General features: G+C 40.7%; 1 protein-coding gene across 2 annotated transcripts; it reads left to right on the top strand.

Moving 5' to 3' along the window:
- Positions 1 to 40: 40 nt before the first annotated feature.
- STOM (stomatin) lies at positions 41 to 27,999 on the top strand. 2 transcript variants are annotated; one of them, XM_069474607.1, is made up of 7 exons: positions 41 to 141; positions 13,013 to 13,113; positions 14,027 to 14,099; positions 15,535 to 15,617; positions 18,773 to 18,976; positions 19,961 to 20,095; positions 25,974 to 27,999. In XM_069474607.1, the coding sequence occupies exons 2-7, from the start codon at positions 13,102 to 13,104 to the stop codon at positions 26,166 to 26,168; spliced, it is 702 nt and encodes a 233-aa protein (XP_069330708.1). In that variant the 5' UTR covers positions 41 to 141; positions 13,013 to 13,101; the 3' UTR covers positions 26,169 to 27,999. The 2 variants fall into 2 exon arrangements, with proteins under 2 accessions (XP_069330708.1, XP_069330707.1); XM_069474606.1 differs by lacking the exon at positions 41 to 141 and adding an exon at positions 503 to 604.

The raw sequence follows: 27,999 nt of genomic DNA, 5'->3' as shown, positions 1-27,999 counted from the left end.
CGGGCTCTCGCCCTGGCCGCTTCGGTTACCGCTCAGCCTTCTCCCCGCTACTCGGGTCCCACCCCGCCAAGAGAGGGCACCATTTTCCTCCCTCTGATTCCTCAGCCCAGAGGAGGCGCCTGGATCTAACACTTCTACTCAGTAAGACGCCTTTTCCTCACTCGCACCTTTCCCCCAGGCCATCCTCTGGGCCGCCTCCGCATCACTCTCGGTCCCCGCACTACACCCTGTGGCCACCCCTCCCTTCCGGAGCCTCCGCTCGGCCCCAACCCCAGCCTCTGGGGGCACCTGGCCCCTCACGCCACACCCTTCAGCCCGCGGACCTAGCGGAAAGCTGGCGCTGAGCTCCGCGCGGGAGACGGGCGGGCGGAGGCTAGAGGGCATGTCCTCCTCGATCCTGGGCGTGGATTGGCGGGGGCGCGGGGATGGGGCGGGACCTACGGAGGCGGGGCTGCAGCCTGGGTCTCTAGTCCCCTGGCCCCTCCGGGCATTCCTGGCGGCATCTGCGGGCCCTACCTGACAGCCCGGCTCCGGCTCCGCAGCATGGCTGAGAAGCGGCACACAGCGGACACCGAAGCCCGGCGGGCCGCCGGCTCTTTCAGTGGTGAGCCCCGCGCGCCCCTCAGCCCTCCCCTGGGGACGGAGCCCCAGCCCGCAGCGTGAGCTCCGCGGTCTCACGACCGGGTTCCAGGCCGGTCTCGCTGCTTTGGGCTGTGGGAGCCGTTCTCAAAGCCGCGGTCTCCTCACTCCCAAGCTGAGAATAATGAACCCTGTTTCGCCAGCTGGGAGTCACTATTTAGGGGCGGTGGGGTGCAAAGTCCGGCCCACGGTGGCCATGCCAGTGGCACGGGGCGTTTCTGATACTCTGCGCCGTGGCGGGGGCCCGCGTTACCCCGCGATCGCCAGATGCCAGGCTCTGTGCCAGCGCTTCGTTATCTTGTGCCGTGCACGCGGACGAGGAAACGCAGAAGGAACTGGAAGCCAGTTAGCAGTGGAGCGGGCGCCCCCTCCTCCCCTTCTCCCCCCCTGCCCACTCCCCGTCTTTCCCGCCCCACCCCCTCGAGACCACCTCCTCCACCCAGCCTTCGCCCACCCAGGGGCAGCCGGCTCCTCCGGAGCTGGAAAGAACTCTGGATCCCCCCCTCCCGCGGCTCCTGACACATAGTGGGCCGCATTTGCAGAAGAAAGAAGGGAAGTCTCTCTTTGGCTCTCTTCCCACCTCTCTTTCTGGCTCTGCTTTCTGCCCCATTTCCCCTCTCCGCTTTACTCTGTCTTAGAGAACTCTCCTTCTGGGCTTTTGTCCCTCATGAGGAACTCTAAGTTCCTTTACCCTAACCCCTACCCTACTAGGGTCTTCCCAGTCTTGAAGGTGGGAGTGTCTCAGTTCTCTTCCCTTGTGAAGGAATTAGCACTCCTGAGAGGGCTACCACCTTGAGCCTTTATTGGCTAACTCCGGGGTTAGGGGGTTTCAATAAAGAGAGGTGATGGACCTCTCAGGAGTATTGGTATCCTCTCGGGTGCTCTTAGTGATCCAAAGGAATTAACAGTATTTCTAAAGATGCAATTTCAGACAGGATGACACGGTGAAAGAAATTTAGGCCCCTGGGTGGGCTTTTGCAGCCCCCTACAAAGAACACTACATTGAAGTCATCTGTTCTGATTATTTGTAAAGCCAGCTTTGTCCATCCGTTTTGTATAAGTCCCCTTTGTCTTGCCCAGGGATACCTGTCTTTAGTTCCTTGCCAGGAGCATCAAAAGAATTACGGAAATCGTTATCCCTCACTTTTCACTACTAAGCACCTTGGAAAGTGTAAACAGCCAGGAATTGATGAGTATAATAGCAAAATGCATAAATACATAAGTAAAACCTGAACGCCTAAATAGGCCAGGCTCTGTGCCAAATATTGTATATACATTATTTTATTGAATTTTCACAACAGATAATATGGTAGGTACTGTTCTTATCTCTACTTTATACTTGAAGAAACTGATACTCAAAGGGGTTATGTTACTTAAAGTCACACAGTTTATAAATAATGGAGCCATATTTTAAATCTGGACTTGATTTGATTCTAAAACTTGAACAGGAAAAAAATTGTATCACGTCCTCGATAGTTGTCTTATCCTAGATAAAAAGATGGGTAGCATGCATTCCTCAGTACCCTGACCCCCTGGTGGGAAACTACAGTGGGAAATCTGTTTGGAGGAGTTCTTTGGGAATAAACATGATCTTTGTACTTAATGTTTATTTAGTTTCTCATGGTTACAGACCAGTTTTTACTTCTAGGGTTGTTTTTTTTTTTTTTCTTGGTTCTACACTTAACTAATTTTTAGACAGAAATCTTTTAGCTTATCTAATTTTTAGACAGAAATGTTTTAGGAATCTTATGAAAACTAATGTACTCTTTCAGAAAATTATACATACAAACACAATTTTGCTGGTCTGTATCACCTTTTTTTTTTTAAAAAAAAATGTAAACTTTCAAGACTTGACACTGGTAGGAAAGCTATTTACTAGAATTTATTAAATAGAATTTTTTAAATGCTTGTCATGTGCCAAACACAGCCTAAGTGATTTACAAACATTATCTAATTGCAATTCTGCAACAGCTCTGCAAGGAAAATGTCACTATTCACCATTTTACAATAAGGAAACTGAAGCTCAGAGTGGTAAAATCATACACAGCTCCTAAGATTTAGAGCCAGGTTTCACACCCAGGCTATCTGATTTTCCAAACCATTTTCCCTATCCTAGAGATGCATACCAAAATGTAGAACCCTGTCTGACATCAGTACTTTACTGAAGCTGAGAGACAATAAACAAACAAAGCCCAGAGGAACCCAGCTTCAGTCAAGACCTCTTGAATAAGGCAGGTCCAGAGGGCTGCTTCTGAGGAAAGCAGTGGAATTATAAAAGCCCAAACTCTGCTTCTTAAGGTCTTTGCTGAGAGTTAGTTCTAGGTACAGAATGCAATCAAATCTAGGGCAAGACCAGTTTTTCTTAAAGCTAGTACATTCACTTTGAATGAAATAATGCAGGTGGATTGCAAAGAAATGTATCATTATAATTAAGAGCCATGTCAACAGAATGAATCCCTTTGGGAGAGTGACTGAAAATAAGAAGAATCATGGGACTGATTTGTTTATTTCAGTTGTTATAGCTGATTGAGGAGAACATTATAACTTCTTCAATAATTAATCTGAACTAAACCATCAATGGTCATAAATTAACTCAAACTGTAGACCAAGTCTACAAAAACTGGCATTTATATATTTTTTTAATGATTAAATAGGTTCTTGGTACTACCTGATGGTATGAATTTTGCAGGGTGAAAGACAAAGTCACTGATTGCCTAGTAAGCTTTGAAGAAAAAAAACTTTAAAGAAGTGGATAAAATGATACAGATAGGGTTCAAAATAAATTTTTTAAAAAGGCACTGAAAAACATTTTCCTGAAAACTATTGCAACGATACCTGTTCTCTGTGTCTGCCTTGCATCCTGTACACGCCTCTGTCACAATGTTTGTTATACAGTATTATAATTATCAGTTTGATTCATCCATCCCCCCCCTCCGCCCGCCCCATGAGAGCTTTTGAAAGCAGAGACTGTCCTTATTGTATCAAGTACATAGCAGGTGTATAAAAATGTTCCTTGAAAGAAAAAGGAAGCAGGGAAGGAGATAAAGATCCCATGGAGTAAATTACACTGTTAAATGTTTGACTCACGTTGTTAGTGGAGCAATTTTTCTGTTTGCAGTTTATTAAGTTTATGATAACCCAAACTGTTGACTTTAGGGAGTGACCATCATGTTTCTTGTTATATATTTTTATTACAGATAGAGTATTTGTCTGGGTTTATATCATCAATAAAGGGATTATAATTGCCAAAATAATTTATTGTACCTAATAAGGAATCTTCATTTACTTATTAAAACATAGAAAAAGAGAAGTTAAAGCATCAGTCCCCAACCTTTTTGGCACCAGGGACCGATTTCATGGAAGACAATTTTTCCATGGATGGCGGGGTAGGGTGTGGCAACGGGGCTCTAACAGGCCTCGGACTGGTACCAGGGGTTGGGGACTATAGCTTAGACTGATTACTTTCCACTTTGATTTTGCAAGACCCCTGAGATTCTGGGACAATGAAGGAGTATTGCAAAATGATTTATAGGGATTAATGCCAGTAAATCCAACTATAGTGGAGGGCAGTGGCGATCCTTAATCCTTAATCCGTGGTGAGTTTAGGGCAGCGGTCCCCAACCTCTTTAGCGCCAGGGACCGGTTTCATGGAAGGCAATTTTTCCATGGGGGTTGGGAGGATGCGGATCTCAGGCGGTGATGCGAGTGAGGGGGAGCGGCTGTAAATACAGATGAAGCCTCCCTTGCTCGCTCGCCCCGTGCTGTGCACACCCCTCAAGTTTCATGAAGACAATTTTTCCATGGCCAGGGGGAGAGGTGTGCCGCAGAGCTCTGCCGCTCTGAGGTTGAGGACCACAGAGTTAGAGGGCACAATTGGTGGAAAGAAGGAAGTATGTATCAATTCTCTATTGACACACACTTGTTTCTCCATTCTTTTTGAATCTTTGTCTTTTCTCTGGCACTAGTAAAATAACTTTGACCCCAAGCATTTGGCGTGATATTTCAGTAGATCAGCCTTGAAGATACAACCAATGAAGTGTCTTTCCTAAAGTCTCAGACAGCTGGGTGCAATGGCTCACACCTGTAATCCCAGCAACTCAGAAGGCTAAGGCTGAGGCATGAGGATCGCTGGAGCCTGGGAGTTGGAGGCTGCAGTGAGCAATGATCATGCCACTGCACTCCTGCCTGGGTGACAGAGTGAGAGCCCATTTCTGAAAAAAAAATAAAGTCTCAGAAAAGGAAAATTATACCAAACTTGTCCAGTTAGAGTAAGCACTATGGTACGGTAGTAGAGTTTAGTGAAAGGAGAATGGAATTTATAATTAAAACTCTAGGTTGAGGTTGCAATATTATCACTTAAAGATTTGTATGAAAGATGGTCCAAGAAAGTTTAGAACTCTGACTCGCTACCCTGAATGTAGTCTGTTTCTCCTCCAGAGATAGAGTCCCCAAGCAGATTGTTAGTCTTGATATTTTCTCCATTGTGTGCTGGTCCCAACTGGCAATTCACTTAATAAAAAGTTTATTCCTGCAAACTATATTAATAATGATCTGAAAGTTGTGATAATAATAATGGTCACTATTTATCGAACACTTCCAAAGTGCCAAGCACTTTATATATTTTCTCATTTTATCTTCATAGCAATTGTGTGAAATGAGTACTATTCTTTCTCCCCCATTTTACTGATGAGAACATTTAATGGTAGAAGTGGAATCTGACACCAAAAACTCAAGCTCTTAGCCACTGCTTAGCTATTTGGCCTCAGTGAAGAATTGGGAACCTTATGATCTAGTTTCCTTATGCTTCTATTTCCCATTTTTAAATGAAAGTGATTTACCTTCCAAAGACTTTAATGAGAAAAACTTAATTATAGATAATTTTAAGATGTCTGAGTAAAAGAGCTGGGAAAAAAATACTAAAAAAGTAGGAGGGTTTTCTGTTTTCATGTATTGCAGGCCCAGTCTAAATTTAATTAAATTAATACCCATTATGAAATTGTTTTTCTCTCCAATTTTTCTGAACATAAATGTTTTTATGTTTCCAGACAAGGACATGTTCAGCCCATTTTTCTACCTTCCTGAATTCTCTCTAACCTCACAGTTGGAAAAGGTCTGATTTTATAAAAAAGAAAACCACTTGAGGAAAGCAGTTGACAACTACTTTGGGTCAGAGGATGATTCTGTATTGCATTCTTGGATCTTGTGTGCTGATACGTAGTTTCAGTTTGTCTTATGTAACATCAGTCTTTTCTTTCTCCCGGAGAAACAACAGATCTATCACTCAACTCGTTCAGCAACTATTTATTTAACAAATTTTTTTGGAGTACCTATTTTGCACTAGGTGTCTTCCATATTGCTCATTTACTCATCACACTAACCCTCGGAGGAAGTATTCTTATTAGCCCTATTTTTAAATGGGTAGACTGAGGCACAGAGGAGTAAGACACTGAATAAGATAATTACAAGTGTGATAAATGTTGTTTAAAGAGGATTAAGTGCTATTGCAGTTTTAAGAGAGAGAGACCTATTTACGACTGAGGGGTCCAAATTTAAAAGTATTGATGTGGCTCTCATCTATTTTCTTCCTCCTGTTTTATGGCCTGAAATATTTGAATGAAGGAAAGCTACAGAAAATCTTCAAAGTTCTTGGGAAATACAATATTTATGCTTATTTAATTTCCTTATTCTTTTTGAGGTAAGCAAAGGTTTCCTTTATTTCAACTTCTGTTGAAAATCTTTCTTAAAAGGATTAGTCCATTTCCTTTCCTTAATATTTCATGGTAAACACATTTTAAGCTTTGTGATTCAAATCACATAATGCCTTGTCAGTGTGAGTTCTTTTGGTTTAGTATTTATAGCCATAGATGGTTTATAACAGGGAGGAAAAGTTACAGTTTTCAATCATGGTTCTTAACTTGCTGCCGTCTGGCCTGTAGCCACCCTAGCCCAGAGAATAATTTCTTCCCTAGAGGTATAAGGATAAGGGCATTTGAAGAAATAAACTGTGCCTAATTAAAATAATAATTTGAAAGGCAAGCTATAGTGGGTGCTTGTTTGCTTTGAAATCCTCTGCCTAAATAAATTACAAGTTGTGGTCCTTAATTAAACACCATATTTTTTCCAACATACATTTATTGAGACCCTACCATGTGCTAAACTCTGCCTCTTTTTTGCCTCTTGGTCTTTTAATCTTTCTCTCTTTGTAGAATACTGCCTTCATTTTTATGTGTCTCTCCTCTTCACCCCTCTCTCCATTTCTCTTATTTTCCTTCTCATCTGTTATCTCCTTCCCTTCTTTGTCTGTTTCTCCTAAAATTCCAGCCATTTGAAAAACTCAGTTATAGTAAATTTTTGATTATTTGAAGATGTATTTGTATTTAATTTTACCTGCCCGTTTGCTTGTTTTCACCTTGAGTTTTTATTTATCAGGTCTTACAAAGACCTTGTTTCAAAACAAACAAAGGAAAAAGAAACTGAGAAGCTGGGATATGTACCCCTATTTGAATAGCTGGAAATAAGAGCAAATGCATTATTTTATTTATGAAAATCTTCCTCCTCAAATAAATAGTTGTATGAGATAAAACAGGAACAGGGGTCATAACAGCCTTTGGACCAAATCTGGCTGACTGCCTGTTTCTGCAAGCTAAGAATAGTTTTTACATTTTAAGATGTTTTTTTAAAACTCAAAAGAAGAATAATTTTTCATTCACATGAAAATTATATGAAATTCAGATTCTAGTGTCCATAAGTTAAGTTTTATTGAAGTACAGCCATGCCATTCACGTATGTATTGTCTATGGCTGCTCTTGCACTATGGTAGCAGAGGTGTGTAGTTGCAACAGACTTCATGGCCTGCAAAGCCTAAAATGTTTTACTCTCTGGCTCTTTACAGGAAAAGTTTGCCAAATCCTGAGATAGACTCTCTAACGAGGAGTCATCGAGTGGTCAAAAAGAACACTGAATATATATGCTTTTAAAAAGAAAATTCAAAAATTGCCAAGAGCTTTCATTTTGACTTACTGTTTCCCCTTTAAAAAGTACTGTTAGAACCAGGTAGCACAATTTTGAGACTAAACTCCCAACCATCCTATCTTTACCCACCCAGACCACACTATTCTTGGCAATTTACAACATAAGGTGTTCACCTGCACTCTGTGAAAGAGAAGGAAAAGATTGTGCTTTAAATGTTGCAACTTAGGTATTTCAATAATTCATAAGCCCATCCTTTCCTTTTTATGTGCAATAATACATGTAACTCAGAGTCAGAATTTCAGATACTATGTAAGACATGTTTCTGGCCTTTCCCAGCAGAGGAAATCCAGTATCTTTTGAACTTCAGAATAATTAAATTTCAGTGATGAATGGAATTTATTACTCTTCATGATCTCCAGTAGTGCCAGATTCAATAGATCTCAGAGTAAATCAGCTGATATGGGATTGGAAACAGCACACAATGCTCTGGATGTGAGCCTGTATTATCATCTTGGAAAGAATGTTTTACTGCTTTTCCAGAAGCTGACCCAACAAAAATTACTCAACAACTTGTCTTTTTTCGTTTGTTTGTTTCATAGTTTTCTTTTGTTTTCATTTGTTTCTTCCCAGAAGGTCTTTACCTTTATTATTAATACTTTGGAACTCCAGAAGGAATATTTTGTACTTACTTTACAGATTTTTGTAAATATTAGAAATACTAATGTACTTAAGGAGCTAGTTGTGGCTAACATGTAATAGGCATTCAATAAACGGGAGTTATTAGTAGTAATAAAAGATACCTCCATAAAAAGAGACATTTAAGAATTATATAATTTCATCTTTTCAGCAAACTTAATTTACGTAAGGAGTAAGCAAGTACAGACACTTTGCTAAAAGTGTATTCAATGCAGCAGAGTTTCTAATTGAGAAATCTGGATGCAACTTAAATGTTCATCATATGAAACAATTGAATTTTATACAACCATTAATAATGATAAAGAATATATACTGACATGAAAAGATGTTCACAATGTAGTGAAGGAGAAGCAGATTTCAGACCATTATATATACCACTATTTCATTTTTGAAAAAAAATAGGATAGAAAAGGTTTAATGGCCATATAGCAAGGCAAAAAATAATACCTATCCAGAGATAATAAAAGTATAAATAATTTTCTTTTTCTATTTAATGAGCTATAATTTCTGATTTTTATAGTGACTATTTTGCTTTTAAAGTAAAAAGCAATGATTTTTAAAAAATTTGTTAGTTTCCTGGAGGTAAGACCAACTTGAATGTTCAACAGAAAAATTTAAATGTATAGGCTTCTATCCATTTTCAGACCCTTGTTTTGATTAGTAAAAAGTTTATTCTAGGTGGCTCCCACCTGTAATCCTAGCATTCTGGGAAGCTGAAGTGGGAGGACCACTTGAGGCTAGGAGTTCGAGATCAGCCTGAGCAAGAGCAAGACCCTGTCTCTACAAAAACTAGAAAAATTAGCAGATGTGATGGCGCATGCCTGTAGTCCCAGCTACTTGGGAGGCTGAGGCAGGAGGATTGCTTGAGCCAAAGGAGTTTAAGGTTTCAGTGAACTATGATGATGCCACTGCACTCCAGCCCTGGCGACAGAGGGAAACTCTGTCTCAAGGGGAAAAAAACAAGTTAATTCTAATGTAGTTTTTAGGAAGGAGTTTGGTAGTAAAAGAAAACAATGCTCTAAACCATGGCAAATTAGTATTTACAACCAAGTATCATAGGATCCGTAATTTTTAGATGTGCTCCCACCCAGTGAAATATCAACAAGTATATCAAGCAAAATATCTCAGGAATGCTGATTGCCTGTTATTTGTCACTTGCGTCATAAAGCTGGTAGGAAGGATTCAGTCATAAAAAATAAATGAGAAACTTGAAGGAAATGAATTCCATGAAATTTTGGTGGGAATTTCTTTCCTCTTATTCCCAGAAGTGGTGGTGACTAACGGTTCATTTACAAGCCTGGTGAAGTTTCAGCCTCACCTTTCTGAGGAATGTGGTTTATGCACCTTTTTGAGCTACAGTCAGGTGGGGAGGAATTTTGAGGGTTGAGAATGGGATAGTTTGATTTTTAAAGGCATTAGAAAAATATGAAAGTGCCATTTCCCCAGTGTATATGCTGATTATTTCTAGCTGAGCATTCGGCATGTGAAAGTGCAAGCTTGGTTTTCAGAATATCTACTGAATTTCTTGTTCCTCTTGATTTGTAATCCCACATACTCATCTGAAGTTTTCAAAAACACAATGTGACAAGGGGAACTGAGCACAGAAAAACTGGGCTGAAGCTTCTGGCTTGTCTTCGTGTAGATCTGTCCGTAAATGAGCTTTCTGAGGGTGTTTGAATGTCCAGGCCGACCCTGCCTGGGGGGAGGCATGAAGCAAGGGACAAATTAAATTGTTTAAGAGGCATTTACCAAAAAGGGTAAGTGCTATCTTTTTTCATCATGAAAATTTGAACACTTGAGTAGGATTGAAAAATTACAGAAAACTATCATCTAAATTTACTGAGCACTATCTCAATTCTACAAGGCCAGTCCAATCTTTATTTTTTTATGGGAAAGGAAACTAAGGTTTAAAGAAGTAAAGATCATACAACTAAGAAGTATCAGAACTAAAATTTAAAACTAGACACTCCTCATTCTCAGGAAAGCTCAGTCCAATAAGGGACATAAATGCCCAAGAAATTAAAATATTAGCAAAAATATAAGTGCCGCAAGAGAGGTTAGAAGATGCTGTCAAGATTCAGAGGAGGGAAAAAAACATAACTTAGCTAGAAAGCTTGATAAGAAGTATTTTGTTTCCATGAGGCACAGTGGCTCATGCCTGTAATCCCAACACTGGGAGATCACTTGAGGCCAGGAGTTAGAGACCGGCCTGGGCGACACAGCATAGACTTCCATCTCTACCAAAACAAAAAAGAAGAAGAGGAAGTATTTTATTTTATATCCACTCTATGCAGGATACTGTGCTAGACGTTGGGAATATAACAATGAGTAAGGAACACCCTGTCCTCAGGGAGTTATAATGTTCAGGACACAAAGCTATGTACTTTGTTTGCCTGGAATATGGGAGACTCGGGGCAATATTTTAGAAAGTATTTGTGGCCAATCTATTCCTAGTTTGGAATCCATTTCACTCTGGAAACCTAGACCTGAGCCTGGCACAGAGTCTTGAAATTATCTTTTGCTGTAAATAGGCACAGGTGGAATTAAGAGGGCTTCCTCTGTAAGAATATCAGATTTCATTTTCAGAACTCCTACCATGCTTTCCCAGTTTGGATACTGTCTTGAGAAAGATGAAAACATCCTCAATGAGGACTTTTTTATTCAGAGAGGAAGGGCCAAAGAGTGAATTTCATGGGCTTTGGATTAAGATGACCTATATTTGGATCCTGGATCCTCCATAGCGTGCCCTTGGGAAAGTTATGTTACTTCAGTTGCCTCATTCATAAAATAGAGTTTAAAATATCCTCAGGGCTGTTGTAAGAGTTAAGTGAGGTACATGTCCAGAGTGATGTAACACACTTTTTTTATGGGAAAGGAAACTAAGGAGTAAAGATCATACAACTAAGAAGTATCAGAACCGAAATTTAAAACTAGACACTCCTCATTCTCAGGAAATCTCAGTCCAGTAAGGGACATAAATGCCCAAGAAATTAAAATATTAGGCAAAAATATAAGTGCCATATAGAAAGCCATTCAAAACAGCCACTGTTGTTATTATCAGTTATGATAATACTTTATAGAGCTTTCTCCACAAGCAGCATTGTGGCCCTGCTTTGAGTATTCTCTCAGTGAATAGGTCTATACTCCCAAATTATAACTTTGAAACCTCCAGGACTACCTTAGATCCCTTTATTTAAGTATGCATGAGGAAATTTACCTCACACTATGACACAGAATCAGAAAATTACAAAGTCAGATATAACCAGAGTACTCACTGTATTTCTGCTTTTTCATCTCGTGTTTTTTTTTTTTTTTTCATCCCGTGTTTAGAGCACTTGACCTAGGTGCCAGCATGTGTCTCTCTTTTCTCCCATGCTCCCAGCCTGAACTCTCTGCTTACTTCTTGGCCTCCTATTTATTCAAATCCCTGCCTCACTGCCATTTTGCCCTTTCTTCTGAGCAATAGTACATGCTTGGCATACCTTTTCTCCTCTTGCCAGCCTCCACCCCACCACTAAAACAGCTCCTGAAAATATAGCAGAAGCCTTCTAAGGGATTGATAAGAAGACTGATACCATGCCTTGGCCTTCCCTAAATCCTCCACAGAAAGGACATGCAAACTAAAAATGAGGGAGACCCTGGATACAGAAATAGGAGCACAAAAGAGGTGACAGGAATTCTCGGGACGATAGTGAAAGGCATTCCCAAAATGCTAGCTGTGCACACCAGATGACAGAAGTCCAGGCGAGGCCCTGAGACTTCTTTCAGAAGATGAAATTGATAATATACCTCTCCCTTTTGAGAGGAAATTTAGACAACTGATGAAGAGTTTAAAGTTGAGTTAATAAGTAGTAAGTTAAAAACTGAGCTACGGGAAAAAAACAAAACATTAACTCTAGAAAAAATGAAAAGTTGTACAGGAAAGGAAAACGAATGATACTTTTATATGGCTTACCTCTGAATAGCATTTACAAATTCATAATATAAAATTTGATAGTAATCTTACTGAAATTATGATATCATTATATTAGAAGGTATTAGAAGGAGGGGTATAGGTATGTGTTGGGGTGTAATTTTTAAAAGGAGGCTGTAAACGACTTTATACTCATGTATCATATGGTTTTCACCTTTAGTCAGGCGATATCCTTTGCTAAAATGTCCTTTTCCTTCCCCTTCCTTTACATTGCTATTTTCCTTATCATTACATCGTTCAAGAAGCTCTCCGACAACCGCCATCACCCACCCACCCCACTGCACTCTCCATCCCAGCTGTGTGAGATACTGCATTCTGTGCCTCCAGAGTATTCTGAACAGATACTCTCTATCCGCACTTATCACCTAATATTATAATTATCTGTTTTTCTGTCTCCCCCACTAAAATTTAACCTTTTTGAAAGCTGGGATCGGGTCTTATTCATTTGTATCACTTCAGTACAAAGCAGAGGGTGTAATAAATAGTAGAATGCTTAATAAATGTTTGCTGGATAAAATAATAAATAAGGTGAAAATCTACTTGTGTTATCAGGTTATGTAGATTAGGGAAAGTAGTGCCTACACTTAGGGTTATATAAGGATTCGATAGTGAAATTCACGTAAAGCAGCGAGCACAAAGGCCAGCACATAGTTGTTCAGTGAATAGTAGGGACGAAGATGGTCTGGATCAGCCAAGAACAATAAGTGTTATGTATTTTTTTGTTTTCAACAGATAGTTGTACGGGCCTTGGACCTTGTGGATGGCTTTTGGTGATTGTGTCATTCTTATTCACCCTTGTAACTTTCCCAATATCAATATGGATGTGCATAAAGGTAAAAAACTATTTCATTCACATCTGGAAAGGGGTCAACTCCTACCTACGTAAACCCACTTTGTGTGTGTAAAAGAGAGACTATACTGGCCTATAATTCTTATTTCTTCATCTCTCTTTTGGAAAATTTATTCTACTCCCTGATTATAATGGCGTCCTAAAACTTTTCAGCCATTGTCCAATCGATCCTTCCCCATGGGTTAAAGTGAGCATCACCATCACAAATTTTCTGGGGTCAGAGATGTGAAATGAGAACAAATTCTCCAGAGTTAGGATGGTGAGATTTGACTACTGGCTTTATTGTTTACTATGTTACCGTTACCATGTTTCCTCACTTGTAAAATGAGAGAAAATAATAGTATCTACTTCATGTGACTGTTGCAAGGATTAAATGTATTTGTGTGTCTAAATTTACTTGTCACAATGCCTGGCACATAGTAAGTGCCCTCAGATGCTGGTTATGTTTTCTATAAGGCAATTAATACTTGGATAAATGACTATCATTTACATGTTCCTAAAAAGATAAAATTTGTTCTAAGCATTTTCAGATAAATTTATTCTTATAATTAAAAGAATCAGAAGAAAATCTACAAGGACTTCGAAGTTTTTTTTTTTTTTCCGGTTAACAATGATGAGTAATTTAATGTTAACAGCTGAGGAGTGAGGTTATGTATACTATTCTGTACTTTCCAAATTTATACAATGAATATCTATTGCTTTTATAATCAGTAAAAAAATTAAATATTATGCTTTGAGAAAGTAAACATTGGACATGTTATTTATAGATATTATCTGGATACAGAAAAAAATACGAGGCATCTAACCTGTTTAGAGCAGAAACACATATTTAAGAGGCTGTGTGTGTAAATATTTGTACTACTCATGTTAAATTATCATTTGTGTTTTCATTCTAGATTATAAAAGAGTATGAAAGAGCCATCATCTTTAGATTGGGTCGCATTTTACAAGGAGGAGCCAAAGGACCTGGTCAGTACTAGGATTCTGGCTTGTTTCTTTTTGTTGATGTGATTCCCGTTACGAGGGCCTCTTCTTTGTTGACTTAGAAAAAGTTCATATAGCAGAAGTTGTATAACAATAGCAGTGGCTCTAGCCAGTCTTACTATTGTTACCATTTCCTTCCCCTTTTTCCCTCCCCTTCCCACTTGAGCTGATATGATTATCTTAATAGGCCAGGAATAGCTACAGCTATAGATGTTTGAGCTTGAGGATTCCTACCAAAGAAAGACTTTCAGTTATTCACTTGGCAAACTTCAATTAAACTACTGTGTTCTAGGCTCTGGGAATTCAAGGGAGACTAAAACACAGTCCCTATCTGCAAGGATCTTATTATCTAGTGGTGGGACACCAACAAGGAAACATAACTACAATCCTGTATGATCAGTATTATGATCAAGTAATCACAGAGAGCTGTGAGAAGAGAGAGACCCAGAGAAGAGAAACTGATCCAAACTAGTAGTAGGATGAGACAAAGCTTTCTGGAGGTGACATCTTGGCTGAATCTTGAGGCATGAAAAGGTGTTAGCCAAGGGGTGGTATTCCCAGCAGAGAAAGCAACATGTACAGAGTAAAGTACAGAAGAGCATGTTGCAGATTCAAGAAACTGTAAGTAGCTCAGTCCAGCAGGGGTGCAGGATGTGAGGAGACAGGGAGTGGCTGACGAGGGGAGCTGAGGCGGGTCATGCAGGACCACGTATGGGGTACAGCTTGTATTTTAGGGGAGATTGCTCTGCTTGCAGCTTAGGAAATGTATCACAGGAGAGAAACTACCAGCAATAGAAAGATGGCTTGGGAAAGGATTGTGTTGGTCCAAGTGAAAAAAAAAAAAAAGAGTGACAGCAACGGTGAGGTGAGAATGAACTCCACAGGCCCTAGTGGGCACAGTTAGATGTGGGAAGTAAGCAAGAAGAGTCAAGGATAAATTTCCTGGCTTCTGACCCATTTGCTAAGATGAACTGACAACTTTCAGTTCATTAGGTTGACTCTATTAAAAGTGAATGGAGGCCAGGCATGGTGGCTCACGCCTGTAATCCTAGCACTCTGGGAGGCCGAGGCGGGTGGATCGTTTGAGCTCAGGAGTTCGAGAACAGCCTGAGCAAGAGCAAGACCCCGTCTCTACTAAAAAAAATAGAAAGAAATTAGCTGGACAACTAAAAATATATAGAAAAAATTAGCCAGGCATGGTGGCGCATGCCTGTAGTCCCAGCTACGTGGGAGGCTGAGGCAGGAGGATTGCTTGAGCCCAGGAGTTTGAGGTTGCTGTGAGCTAGGCTGATGCCACGGCACTGTAGCCTGGGCAACAGAGTGAGACTCTGTCTCAAAAAAAAAAAAAAAAAAAAAAAATTGAATGGAGAAGTGAACTGATTAGGTGCTGGTATCTCTATAACCTGTGTCTTGTTTGCAGGTTTGTTTTTCATTCTGCCGTGTACTGACAGCTTCATCAAAGTGGACATGAGAACCATTTCATTTGATATTCCTCCTCAGGAGGTAAGGTTTTCATGTGCTGTGAATAACTGAGATATCATGTGTGAAAGTGCTTTATAATCTAGAGATGATTTAATGTATACAGGAAGATGTGCGTAGGTTATATCCAACAACTATGTCATTTTATACAAGGGACTTGAGTATCCTCGAATTTTGGTATCCGCTGGAGGTCCTGGAACCAATCTCCCACAGATACCAAGGGATGACTGTATTACAGAACATAATGTAATGTTAATATAAGGATAACATTAATGTCATCATTGTTGTCATTGTCATCATTTTTACTACCATGTTTCTCCTCTTTGGGTTTCTGATAGAAAATCTTGTTTAGTACAATATTCTTTCTTCTTAAGGTTTTATTCTAGATAAATTGGTTAGAAGCCAAAGAATTAGAAACCCCCCATTTGGCATTTTAGATAAAACATAAAATATTTTATATTAGTATTTTGTGTTTTTTTCAAACTACTTCGCAAATATTATCACAGTTGAAACTCACAGAAGAATGCCTAGAAAGTATATAGTTGTGGTTAGACAGGAATCCCTCCAGACTACAGTGGCAGAGCCAGGACTCAAATCCAGCTTTTTGGATTCCCTGTCCAGTGCTTTCCCCACAGCTCCATGTTAAGTGCATCCTATGTTAGCTCCATCGTGGCCCCCGAGGCACTCATGGCCATCCTGGTGCCCACATCTTAGGAAGCATAAGACTGAGAGCATCGCTGTATTTTCTTAAGTTTTACCATCTTTCAGGGAAGAGTGACTCTCAGAAGGAGGTCTCCTCAGGGTAGCTGGGAATTCTGGCATTTTCCTCTATAAACATTGCAGACATCTGGCAGGGGTGCTGTTTAAGCTTCTGCCTTCCAGCTGCTCTCCTCTCTCCCGCAAGCTGCTAAATGCAGAGCGGATTGGAGCTTGGCACGCAGTCCATTTTCCAATCCCCTGCGAACTCACTGTGAAGGGAGATAAACACCCTGCCTACAATGAACAGTAGGCAGAGAAGCTGTAGCTTTAGAAAGCAGCTGTGGCAAAGTCAAAGTAGCAAGCATCAGTTTAGGAATGATACATTTCCCCATCGTATCATGGGAAATAATTTTCACACAAGATGCTAATATACTGTACATTTATTTACAAATCCCCCATTTCTCTTCCAAGCTAGAAATATTTCTGGATTACTAAAAAAAGGAGGATTGCTGCTTTGATGCCTTGTAGCGCTAAACCGCTATGTAACAACATTGTGGTTATTACCTTCTATCTACATAGCCCTTTACATTTTCAAAAGAGCTTCACTCACAAATGCCTTCTTATCTGATCTGCACAGAAATTTGGTGGAATTGGGCACCCATCTCATAAGTGAAGAACCTCTGGGTCAAATGGTTTAAAAGCCTGGCTTGAGGCCATCCAGGGGTGTGCAGAGCTGGGACTACAGCTCTGGTCTCCTGACTCTCCCTCCTGTGTTCCTCGTCAATCATTGTTCCTAGGACCACATTTCAGTTCAATTCATCTCTCATTTATTGGCTGCCTGCTGTGTATCAAGCACTCTGAAAGTGCTAGAGATATAGAGAACTGCCCTTAAGAAAGTCACAGTCTGCGAGAAAAGTAGAAATGCCAGTAAATAATGGCCCTGCAGTAAGATGCAGTGAATGCGTAAGGGAAGAGTGTTTAACTCTGCTAGGTGAGTCGGGGAAGTTTCTCAGAGAAAAGGACACTTGACTGATAACTAGAAATGTGCCAGTCTGATGTTGTGAGGAATGAGAGGCGGGAACTCCTGGGCTCAAGTGATCCTCCCATCTCAGCTTCCTGAGTAGCTGGAACTACAGGTGTGCCTCGGCACCTGGCTGGCTTCTTGCTCATTGTCTAAATTAACTTGTTACAGTTACATTAACAGAGTCAATGTTTTACTCAATTAACACCATTATCCAAGATGCAAGAAAATAATAAAGACAGCTCTTATCATGTGTCAGGGACTAGTCTGAGCACTTAAATATATTAACTCAGTAATTCTAGCAACAATGTGAAGTAGGTATTATAAATCTCTACAAATAAGGAAAGTGAGTCCCAGCGAGGTTAAGTAATTTGCATTACTGGCTTCCTGGAGCCTCTTACTCAGATAACTTTTTAGTTCAAAACAAAATGATGTCATATTAAGCATTTTTATGTAGCATGCTACAAATATAATTTTATGCACCTTTTAAAAACACTCATGTGCTTTTTGTTCTGGTAATACTGTGCTACTTGCAGTTCATCAAACCTAGCCTCTCTCATACCTCTGTGCCTTTTCACACACTGTTCTCTCTGCCTTGAATACTCTTGCACCCCACCCCCAACCCTCAGAAAACTTTTATTCCTTTCTTCAAGATTCAGTTCCAAAATCCCCCTGCCACCACAGCTGCCCCTTACAGCCTCCCTTAATTCCCCAACCTCCTTGAAAGTAGGAACCAAGACTTTTTCTACCTTTACCCCTGGTATCTAGTACAGTGCCTGCTATTGAGTGGCATCTCAATAGTTGTTGAATGATTGAGTAAAATAATGGACTTAATGAATAAATGAATGTATTCTATTAAATGTTTAAAGATATAATTATGTTTTGAATTCCTTGCTAAAGAAAACCAGCCGTGGTTGGTCCGAGTGCAGTGGTGTTTACAACTAATTGATCACAACCAGTTACAGATTCATTTGTTCCTTCTCCACTCCCACTGCTTCACTTGACCAGCCTTCAAAACAAAAAGTGGCCTGGCGTGGTGACTCACGCCTGTAATCCTAGCACTCTGGGAGGCCGAGGCGGGCGGATTGTTTGAGCTCAGGAGTTCGAGACCAGCCTGAGCAAGAGGGAGACCCTGTCTCTACTAAAAATAGAAAGAAATTATATGGACAGCTAAAAATATATATAGAAAAAATAAGCCAGGCATGGTGGCACATGCCTGTAGTCCCAGCTACTCCAGAGGCTGAGACAGGAGGATAGCTTGAGCCCAGGAGTTTGAGGTTGCTATGAGCTAGGCTGATGCCATGGCACTCTAGCCTGGGCAACAGAGTGAGACTCTGCCTCAAAAAAAAAAAAAAAAAGCAAAGCAGCTATGTTATACAATGTTCTATAGAATAACATTCCTTACAGTTATGTTGCAGAGTTGGTTGACAGATGTAATATTGCCTCCTTCACCTCATAGATCCTCACCAAGGATTCAGTGACAATTAGTGTAGATGGTGTGGTCTATTACCGCGTTCAGAATGCAACCCTGGCTGTGGCAAATATCACCAACGCTGACTCCGCAACCCGTCTGTTGGCACAAACTACCCTGAGGAACGTTTTGGGCACCAAGAACCTCTCTCAGATCCTCTCTGACAGAGAAGAAATTGCACACAACATGCAGGTGAGGGATGCATCCACACGATTACCCACCAAAAATTGAAAAATGCAGCAAAAAGTCAATGATTGTTTGAGAAGCTTCTGTTAATTCAAGTTAAGGGATCCCTGGCCTTTTGTTCATCATAGTAAAGGTTTCCAAATTTGATGGGGTGGGGGACATTTTTCACATTAGCAGCTCATGGGTTAGTAACACTCAGATGTGTGAATTTTTTTTTATTCCCTCCAGTGTTTATGTTTTTCCCCAGAATCACTATTAACTTTGTTTAGCAAATACTTCAGAAGTTGTTCTACGTGACAGTGCATGTATTGTTAAAGCTTTTTTCTGTGTGTGAATCCTGTGAATTCCCTTATAACTGTTAGGCTTTCTAATCTTGCTTGAGTAACTGATGTTGAGTTAAGCCTGACTTGTTCAGAAAAGATAAAGTGCTGTAAATCTGAGTCCTTATGATTTGTTTAGACTTCATGATGAGTAAAATCTATGAACTTATTTGATATCCGTAACAACCTTATGAAATAGACAGTGTGGTTTCATGCCTGCCATTCTAAAGGGAAGAAGTTGAAGCATAAAGAAGTAATATGGCTCACACAGGGTCACATCAGCTCAGGAGTTGGCAAACTGTCTCCCACAGGCCACTGTTTTTGTAAATAAAGTTTCACTGGAATACAGCCATACCCATTTATGTATGTATTATCCTTGGCTGCTCTTGACTACAACAGCTAGGCCAGATAGTAGAGACAGAGACTGCAAATAAACAATCACTGCATGGCCCTTTTAAAAGTTTACCCACCCCTGCATTAGCTTATTAGTGACAGAATTAGGATGAGCTCCCCAGTGACCCAGCCCCTGCTTCAGAATTCCTTCCGCTGTAGGGTAACTGTCTACAACCCTCCCCCAGCACCCTATCTGCTCCAAATCCCAGTGAGTACAGCCACTGTAGGCGTCTAGGCTGGACTGGCCATTTGTAGCTTACCCGTCTGTTCCCAACAGAGTACTCTGGATGACGCCACCGATGACTGGGGAATAAAGGTGGAGCGTGTGGAAATTAAGGACGTGAAACTACCTGTGCAGCTTCAGAGAGCTATGGCTGCAGAAGCGGAAGCATCCCGGGAGGCCAGAGCTAAGGTAACATTATGGCTTTTTTGGCTTGTTTTTCTTATCCAGTGTTCTAATTACAGAAAAAGTAAAACATGCTTGTTCCCTCAGAGGCCACCACTTAGTTTAGTGTGTTTGGATCTTATTTGACTAGGTTGTTGGGTTATTGGCTTGTTTTACAAAAGTAGGGTTACGCTGTACATGTTGTTCTGCACTGTGCTTTTTTCACTTACTATCTCATGGGCATATCAGTACAGAGTTACCGCATTCTTTTGTGACTGCAGGCCCCACGCTTTATTCTCCCAATTCGTTATTAAGGACAAATTCACGGATACTGTCCTCCTCCCATCCACACCATCCGTTCTTACCTACTTTTGTCTTCTCTTTCACTCTCACTTCTCTCGGGATCTTCTTCCTCCCTACTGTTTCCTCCTCCTCCCTTTTCCTCTTCTTTATTTCTCTTTTTTTGACATCTGCTTCTTTCCTCTTTGTTTTCATCATCATCCCTGCCTATGTCTTACCCCTGCGTGGGTGGCATCGCCCCTCTGGGACGTGCTGAGGAAATATTTGTGAAGCTAGCCTAGAAAAGAGGATCCTGTAAGAATATATATTTAATACACGGGTACGTGGATAGCTCACCAAACCCAAGGGTAGCAAGTAGAGTCAAACCTCACCAGAATTGGAGCCAGGACCCAGAAAGCAGTCAAGACTGAAGGGAGTTAGTCATTCCCTTTCCTGGGTCACACCTCACTGTTGATACCTTGTGGTGAAGAATCTGACTGCCAAGGTTACGTGTCTGCCCAGGTGAGCACTAAAGGAGACAGACCAGCCCTAATTCCACATTGACAGAAGAGAGATTCTCTTTGGTCCAGCTTTGGTCACAGGGGAAAGTCAGATCCTGTTATGGTCCCGTACCCCCATGCCTGTGGATGGGGGAGGAAGAGGAGCCATTTTCATAGGAGCAGTTGCTGTGGACTTGACAAATCTCCCAAGATACAGAACAAACCAATTTATTAGTAGAAAAGAGTAGCAGCTGGTGATAATTGATGAGCCACAGAACCTTGTCTTCTTAGGATGCCCTTTGAGCCCCAAATTGGTAACTATCATTTCTTAACCCACATCAAATGGAAAAGTAGCTCATTTGACATGCTGCCTCCGAAATTTTCCATTAACCAGAATTTTTAGGTTTTCCTAATATAACTGATGCTTGTGATGATGACCTGATGATACTGCAGAACCCTCAAGTGCCTTTATTCAAAGCCACATTTAGAAGATTAAATTATATTTATGATAATGTTATTAAATGTGCCCTAATATCTGATTCTTTTGAAAATCAGAAATTGCTTTTACCTAGAATCTGTCATTCATCAAAAAGCCCCATTCCCAAACCATAATGAATAGAAGAAGTTAGCATAGACTATATAGAATGTCAGCACCTGAAGGCTCCTCAGAGATTGTCTTCCAGAGGTGACAAACACCCAGCACAGATGCTGCCACTCCACCCTCCTATTCCCATGCCGGTAATTAACCACAGCACTGCTTTCCACAGAGCTTCCACTGGGCCTCACAACCCTTCTGTAGCACTCCAGGTAACAGCCCTCACCTGCTTAGAGTTAGCCCTTAAAACGAAACTTGTTTGCCATTCCACTATTCAAATGAATTAAAGCGCAGAAAAGTTAAGTGATTTCCTCAAGGTCACCCAGTCGATCAGTAGCAGTGGGAATTAGAATTCCCCTCTGCTCCCCACTGCCTCCTCTGGGACTACCCAGGAAGAGCTGGGCCTCTTCCACAGCATTTTTACCAGTTTAGAAAGAGTTCCTGTCTTGCCTTTATAGCAGTAAGAGAAGATAAAGGAAGCCGGTTAGAATTCTGGATTACCATGCTCCTGCTTGGATGAGGCCGTGGGGTTAGTCTGGAGGCAGTTTCATGAACCTGGACAGTGACTGTCTTGTCTGTAAGGTTGGGGTTTGCCCGCAGAATCATAATGAGCTTAAGCATTCTATAATATAAAATACAGTAACCCTGCAACAACCATAGGCGTATTTTGAAAGTTCTCGTGGAAAATAAGGGGTCACAGTTTCTTCAACAAATAAATTGCAGAGGAAATGAGAGATAGGGTGGGAGAGCTCATAGATTAAGAGACTTCAGGAAGAAATTCCTTAAGTTCATTAGCCATCAAGGAAATGCAAATTCAAATTACAAGCAGATGTCACACTAGACATCCACCAGAATGGCTTGAAAATAAAAAAGAAAACCAAGTGTGGGTGAGAAAGGAACTAGAACTCTTCATATTCTGCTGGTGGGAGTGTAAATTGGTACACTTTGGAAAACAGTCTGGCAGTATCTACCAAAACTGAACGTTTGTATACCCTATGAGCCAGTTGCTCCACTCCTAACTACGTATCTAACAGAAATGCACTCATATGTTTACCAAAAAGCATGTATTAGAATGTTCACAGCAGCACTTTGTAATAAATGTCCATCACTAGTCTAATGGATAAAGTGTGGTTTACTCACATGAGTGAATACTACATAGCAAGGAGAGTGAACACATCTCACTGTCGATAGCTTCTGGTGAAGAATGTCTGACTGCCAAGGTTAGGTGTCTGCCCAGGTGAGCACTAAAGGAGACAGACCAGCCCTAATTCCACACTGGCAGAAGAGAGTCTCTTTAGTCCAGCTTTGGTCCCAACATGGATCTGACTGAGTGAAAGAAGTCAGTCACAAAAGAGGACAGATTCTCACACTTGCTTTACTTTATATTCGGCAAACCTCTTTTTAAAGTCTTTAGACCAACTCCTAACAGCTTGAAATGTAATCTTTTGTGCTTGCATTTTTCCTTATTTCCTTTTCATAACTCAGAAAAATGCCTGGCATGTGCTTTCCGGCTCATATTTCTGGGCCTGGCAGTCTATTAATTGAGAGGGTGGAGTGCAAATCCACAGATCACCTCTCTCTGTCCTTCCTCTGACCAGCCCATCCAGTCTACAGAAGGGAACAGGAAGTACCGATCTCACATCTGTGAAAATGCCAGATTTTAAAACGATGATCTATAAATACAAAGTGTTGATTGACATGGGATTACTGCACATTTGACAAAGCCCCGCACACCCACAAATAGCTTGCGTTGCTCTCTAAGATGCTGTCAGCAGAATGTACTTGGCCTATACTTAGACAAAGCCAGTGGTGTTGTGTTCAGATCTTTGGCAGCTTGCTCAGAGCAGCTTTTCTGTGAACAAAATGTGTGCCCAGCCCAGTGGGTCTGGCTTCCTAGCCAAGAGATTGTGTATTGATTGGTGGTGGGAAATGAGATATCTCTGCTGTTGGTCCATGTCCAGACGAAAAAAGGGCTTAATTGGATATCTGAGATGACATGGAAAAAAATCAGAGCCTGCTGCTCTCGTGGCAGGGGATTACTGACGCACTCTCTACAGTGCTTGCCTTGGAATACAGTGCTGCGGCTCTCTGTGAGCATACCTGGCACTTGTCCCTTTCTCACAGGCCTAGGTAAGACGTGAGGGGTGGCCTTGTAAATTAAGGTTTTTATCCTGTAAAGGAGATTCTCTCTCTCAGTAAGTAGTGTATCCTGTGTCCCCTGTCTCCATTGATGGCACTAACCCATGCAACCAAAACCCAGAAACCTAGGACTCAGCCTCTGTTCCCCTTTCCTCCGCACACCCGGTCTCAATTCTAGTGATTCTCCCTCCTGAAGAGCTCACTAGTGCACTTTATCCTCCATCACACTGAAGCAGGTCCACTAACAACTCTCAATCCCTTCTATCCCCAGACATCCGTCAGAGCATTTTCTCAAACGAGCTCTGCTGGAGGTTACTTATCTCCTAGATCCATTGCGCAGCTTCCCGTGCTGCGGAGCCAAGACCAGACACCCCGCCTTCGCTGCCCTCAGACCTGCCTTCCCCTCTTCCCCACACAGCCACTTACAGATGTCTGGAATATGCCAGCTTTTTATACCTCAGTACCACTGCATGTGTTCTGCCTAAAATGTTGGTCTTCATCTTTGTCCAAAAAGCAGACGTTTCATCCTTAACCTCACCAGCTCACTGTCTGCACAAATTGCTTTCTTCGCTGTGCCAGCACTGTGCCTTGTACATGTTCTGCAGCATTCGTCACACTGGAGAGAAATGATCTGTTTCCATGCCTGTCTTTCCTGCGTGACCAGGAGCTGAAGGAGGCTGGGGATTCCAATCTCTATCCCTAGTTCCTACACAGGGTCTATTAACACCTAGAAAGGCCCCCAAGTTTGCTGTATAAGTGAATAAAATGTCATCGGGCGTAAGACCATTGCTTCCAATTCCGATATTCACAGAGTATTATGAACCATTAATATTTCGAGATCCATGTGAGGATAACCTGGTGAAACTGCACTTTCAATCTTGATGATTATGGTATCTTTACACCTTTTCTTCTCCTAGAATCATGAATTAAAGTAACTGCCTTGAATCTTTTGTGCATTAAGGCATAGTTGGATCCAAAAATCAGGTCTTGACTTGTCACTTACCATTTCCACATAGTGATCTCCATCTATTCGTGGAGCACTTTATATACCTTCTCTATCTTCCTCACAATGGTGCTATGAAGCGTTAGCCTGTCTTAAGAATGAGAAACTGAGGTTCAGGATGTTAAATAACCTCTCTGAGGACATTAGGCTAGTACGTGTTAGGTTTGGGACTTGAGCTCTGGTCCATTTAACTCCAGAGCCCCTGTTTTCTCTACCACTCCAGTGATCTGCAAACTTTTTTTTGCTTGTATAATCCCTTAAAGAATTTTAAAAAACTGTGTATCCCATCACACATTTTATCAATAAATTGGCATGTAAAAATTTTCATATTGAATTTATATACTTGCCAAGTATATACATTCCTGGCATGTTATAAATATTGACATTTTAAAATGAAACTGTTAACATCATTCTTTTAAATGTATCCAGTGAAATTTAAATAATGATTTAATTATCCATTTAAAGGTATATTAATAAGCTTTTTTTAACTGTCAGAAATTTTTTATTGTTTCTTTTTTCTTCTTAAAGTTAAATTTCCATTCTAACTCTCCCGCAGATTCTTTTTCCTAATATATTTTGTCATGAATTATTTTATAACTCTACTGTAACACATTTAGTCTATAAATTAGAATTAATTTTTTAATACCCTGTGACTACAAACAAGGTTTTACAAAAATTTCAGAATTTCTCCTATGTAAACAATAAATTTTTACTAGAAATGCTTCTCTTAGTGAGATGAATGAGATATTAAATCATACATGTGTGGATGGCTATTACTTATTGCTAGAATGAGACAGGATTCAGCATCAGTTTTATTCCTATTTCTCATCTTTATAGATATGAGGGCTAAGAAACCTTGTTTATATATGTAAGTAGATGGAGATGGAAATTTTGTTTAAAGTAATGTTATGCAATTCTTAGCACTCCCTTTGAGTTTATGCGCTAAAAAATCATACAGCAATCTTTCATCAAAAAATATTTTTAATTATCTAACAGCTTTCTTCAGTAAGGTCTTCTTTCCTTTCTTTAAAATCAAAGAATTGGAAATCTGCCTGACTGGGAAAAGCATTTCTATCCGCTCCTTAAAGTCATTCACTTTCTCAATCCCACACAGTATTGAATTGTTCTTTGGTTTGGTACCCCGTGAAGTGGGAGAAAGGCAATAGTGAAAGAGAGTGTTTTTACCCAGGCGTATTCTCAGGCAAATCACTTTTAGGAAAAAGAACATATGTAAATTGAGTACGTAGAAATTGATTTCCTTAAAACTATTCTGACGTACTCCCTGGAAAGTTTTGTGTGCCACCTGAGGTCACGTGCCCCGGTTTGATGATTGCAGCATGTCACCATGTGGTTGTCTCCAGTTTGACCTCTGCTTTCCTCCACCCACAGGTCATTGCAGCTGAGGGAGAAATGAATGCATCCAGGGCTCTGAAAGAAGCCTCCATGGTCATCACTGAATCTCCTGCAGCCCTTCAGCTCCGATACCTTCAGACACTGACCACCATCGCTGCTGAGAAAAACTCAACGATTGTCTTCCCTCTGCCCATTGATATGTTGCAAGGCATCATAGGGGCAAAACGCTGAGCCATACGGGCCAGCACAGAGAGAGATGAGCTCTACCCTTCCAGGGATGACGTGGGGGACCAAATTAGCCTTTAACTCGTAAGGAGAGGGTAGGGCAGGGAACCTCAAATATTCTCCCTCTCTTTCCCTTTCCACATGTCAAGTGGTGTTCTTAGAATGTGTAGTAATCATAGAAACAGATGAAGGAATTGTTAGCTTGTAAATACTGAAAGAGAGAGATTGGTGATTTATATAAGTAATCTCTTACTCTTTAACATAATTAAAAGTTTGTATTTTTAGATTATCATGGAGTAGGTTAAATTCTACTTCTTTTGACTTCCATTGAGTCATTCTGAACTCTCCAGGCAACCAGGCCAGAGGCAAGAACATAGACTCTAACTGCCACCCGACACCCCTGGCTGGATAAATCCTTTGCAGAAAGTGATGACCTTATGCTACAACCAGCTTCTCTGGGCCACATGTGCCTTACCTCCAGGGAGTCTTAATTAAGGAAATTTCCCTAATATCCATTTACTTTTTAAACACAAAGTTTCAGGATAATCCTCACTTGAGAGGAGGCCTTTTCTTGCCTGTACCTGTCAGAATTAGAAGAACTGATCAAGATTGATGAAAAAGATTACCTTAGCCTTTTGAAGATTTTTCAATTCTATTATAGTGCTCCTTTTTAAAACAATATGTTCATCTTTTTTAACTTCTTTGAGCCTTCTTTATGAGCAAATGATTCCTCTGTGATCTGTCTTTCAAACCAGCTAAATATTTGTCACAAAAGTGCTTTTTTCTCACTTTTGCCTATTTTCATATATCAGGTTTTAAATAGTTTTAATTTTTTAATAAAATTTTCTCAAAGTTCTATAAGCAGTTATATACCCATTCGAATAGCTGAAGGACTAAAATAATTTTTTAAAAATATCTTCAGGAAACAATTATATTTTACTGTCTGCATGCTATTAACTCTTGTATGCTGTGAAATATCTTGGTTATAAGCCAATTCACTAAGTAGTATAAGGAATTCACAATATATTGGCACATAATGTCTAATGAGCTTGGGCAGACACTGTCAAACTTAGGCTATCTATGTAGATGTAGGTCTTTGTTATTTGCCTAGTCATTCTTGATCATATATATTGATACTGAAAAAGGAAGTGGTCAGCCCCTCTGGACCACAGTTTCTTGGTCTGTTATATTAGGAAACACCTTCTGTTTTGCAAATGCCCGTGAATCTGAGCAACCTGGCGTTCTTCCTACTGGCCTAGAAAGCTGGCTGGTGACATTTGTAACACTTCCTCTTTGAGACTGAGTTCACTTAGAGAAGTCTAAGAATAACAGCTTCCTTTCCCGGCACCACGCTTCATATCTGTCCTCAGCTTAATCACTCTGTCAATCCCAGCATGTGGATGGATGTCCCTTCCCCTACACCCCATTTCCAAGCTTATTTTGGCAAGCCTTGAACCACCACGTATCCTGGTTCCTAGCTGAGTTTATCAGAAGCGTATGAAGCCTTTCAACTTGGAACTCAAGTCGCTTTTATATCTTGAATTTTAAAAGGGTAGTTTTGTCTGTTTTGTGAGGTGGCTCACCCTTGACCAGCTCGGACCAGGAAACCCCTATCCTGGATGAAAATCTCTTCTCAGATTTAAAGTAACAATGCTTTTGGTTCTTTGAGTTTCCCTATCTCCAGATACCAAATGATCTTCACTTTCTGCCCTGTGGTTGAAATCAAATCGCTTGGGAGGTAGGAAGCATAGAAGGAGCTCTAGGATGAGAGTGTTGGTGCAAGAGTTTTATCAAGTGGCCCCTCTTTCCAGCAGTGTACATAATAAAGTGTGTGTAC

This window comes from Eulemur rufifrons, chromosome 7, assembly GCF_041146395.1.
Source record: "Eulemur rufifrons isolate Redbay chromosome 7, OSU_ERuf_1, whole genome shotgun sequence".
Classification (NCBI taxonomy): domain Eukaryota; kingdom Metazoa; phylum Chordata; class Mammalia; order Primates; family Lemuridae; genus Eulemur; species Eulemur rufifrons.
This window is presented reverse-complemented; position numbering and strand designations above follow the sequence as displayed.

What these genes read in the sequence shown, in the direction of transcription:
- STOM (XM_069474606.1), top strand. Translation starts at nt 544, where the DNA reads ATGGCTGAGAAGCGGCACACAGCGGACACCGAAGCCCGGCGGGCCGCC. An exon ending in TTGATATTCCTCCTCAGGAG is followed by an intron (nt 15,618 to 18,772) that starts GTAAGGTTTTCA and finishes TTCACCTCATAG; the next exon opens with ATCCTCACCAAGGATTCAGT. An exon ending in AAATTGCACACAACATGCAG is followed by an intron (nt 18,977 to 19,960) that starts GTGAGGGATGCA and finishes TGTTCCCAACAG; the next exon opens with AGTACTCTGGATGACGCCAC.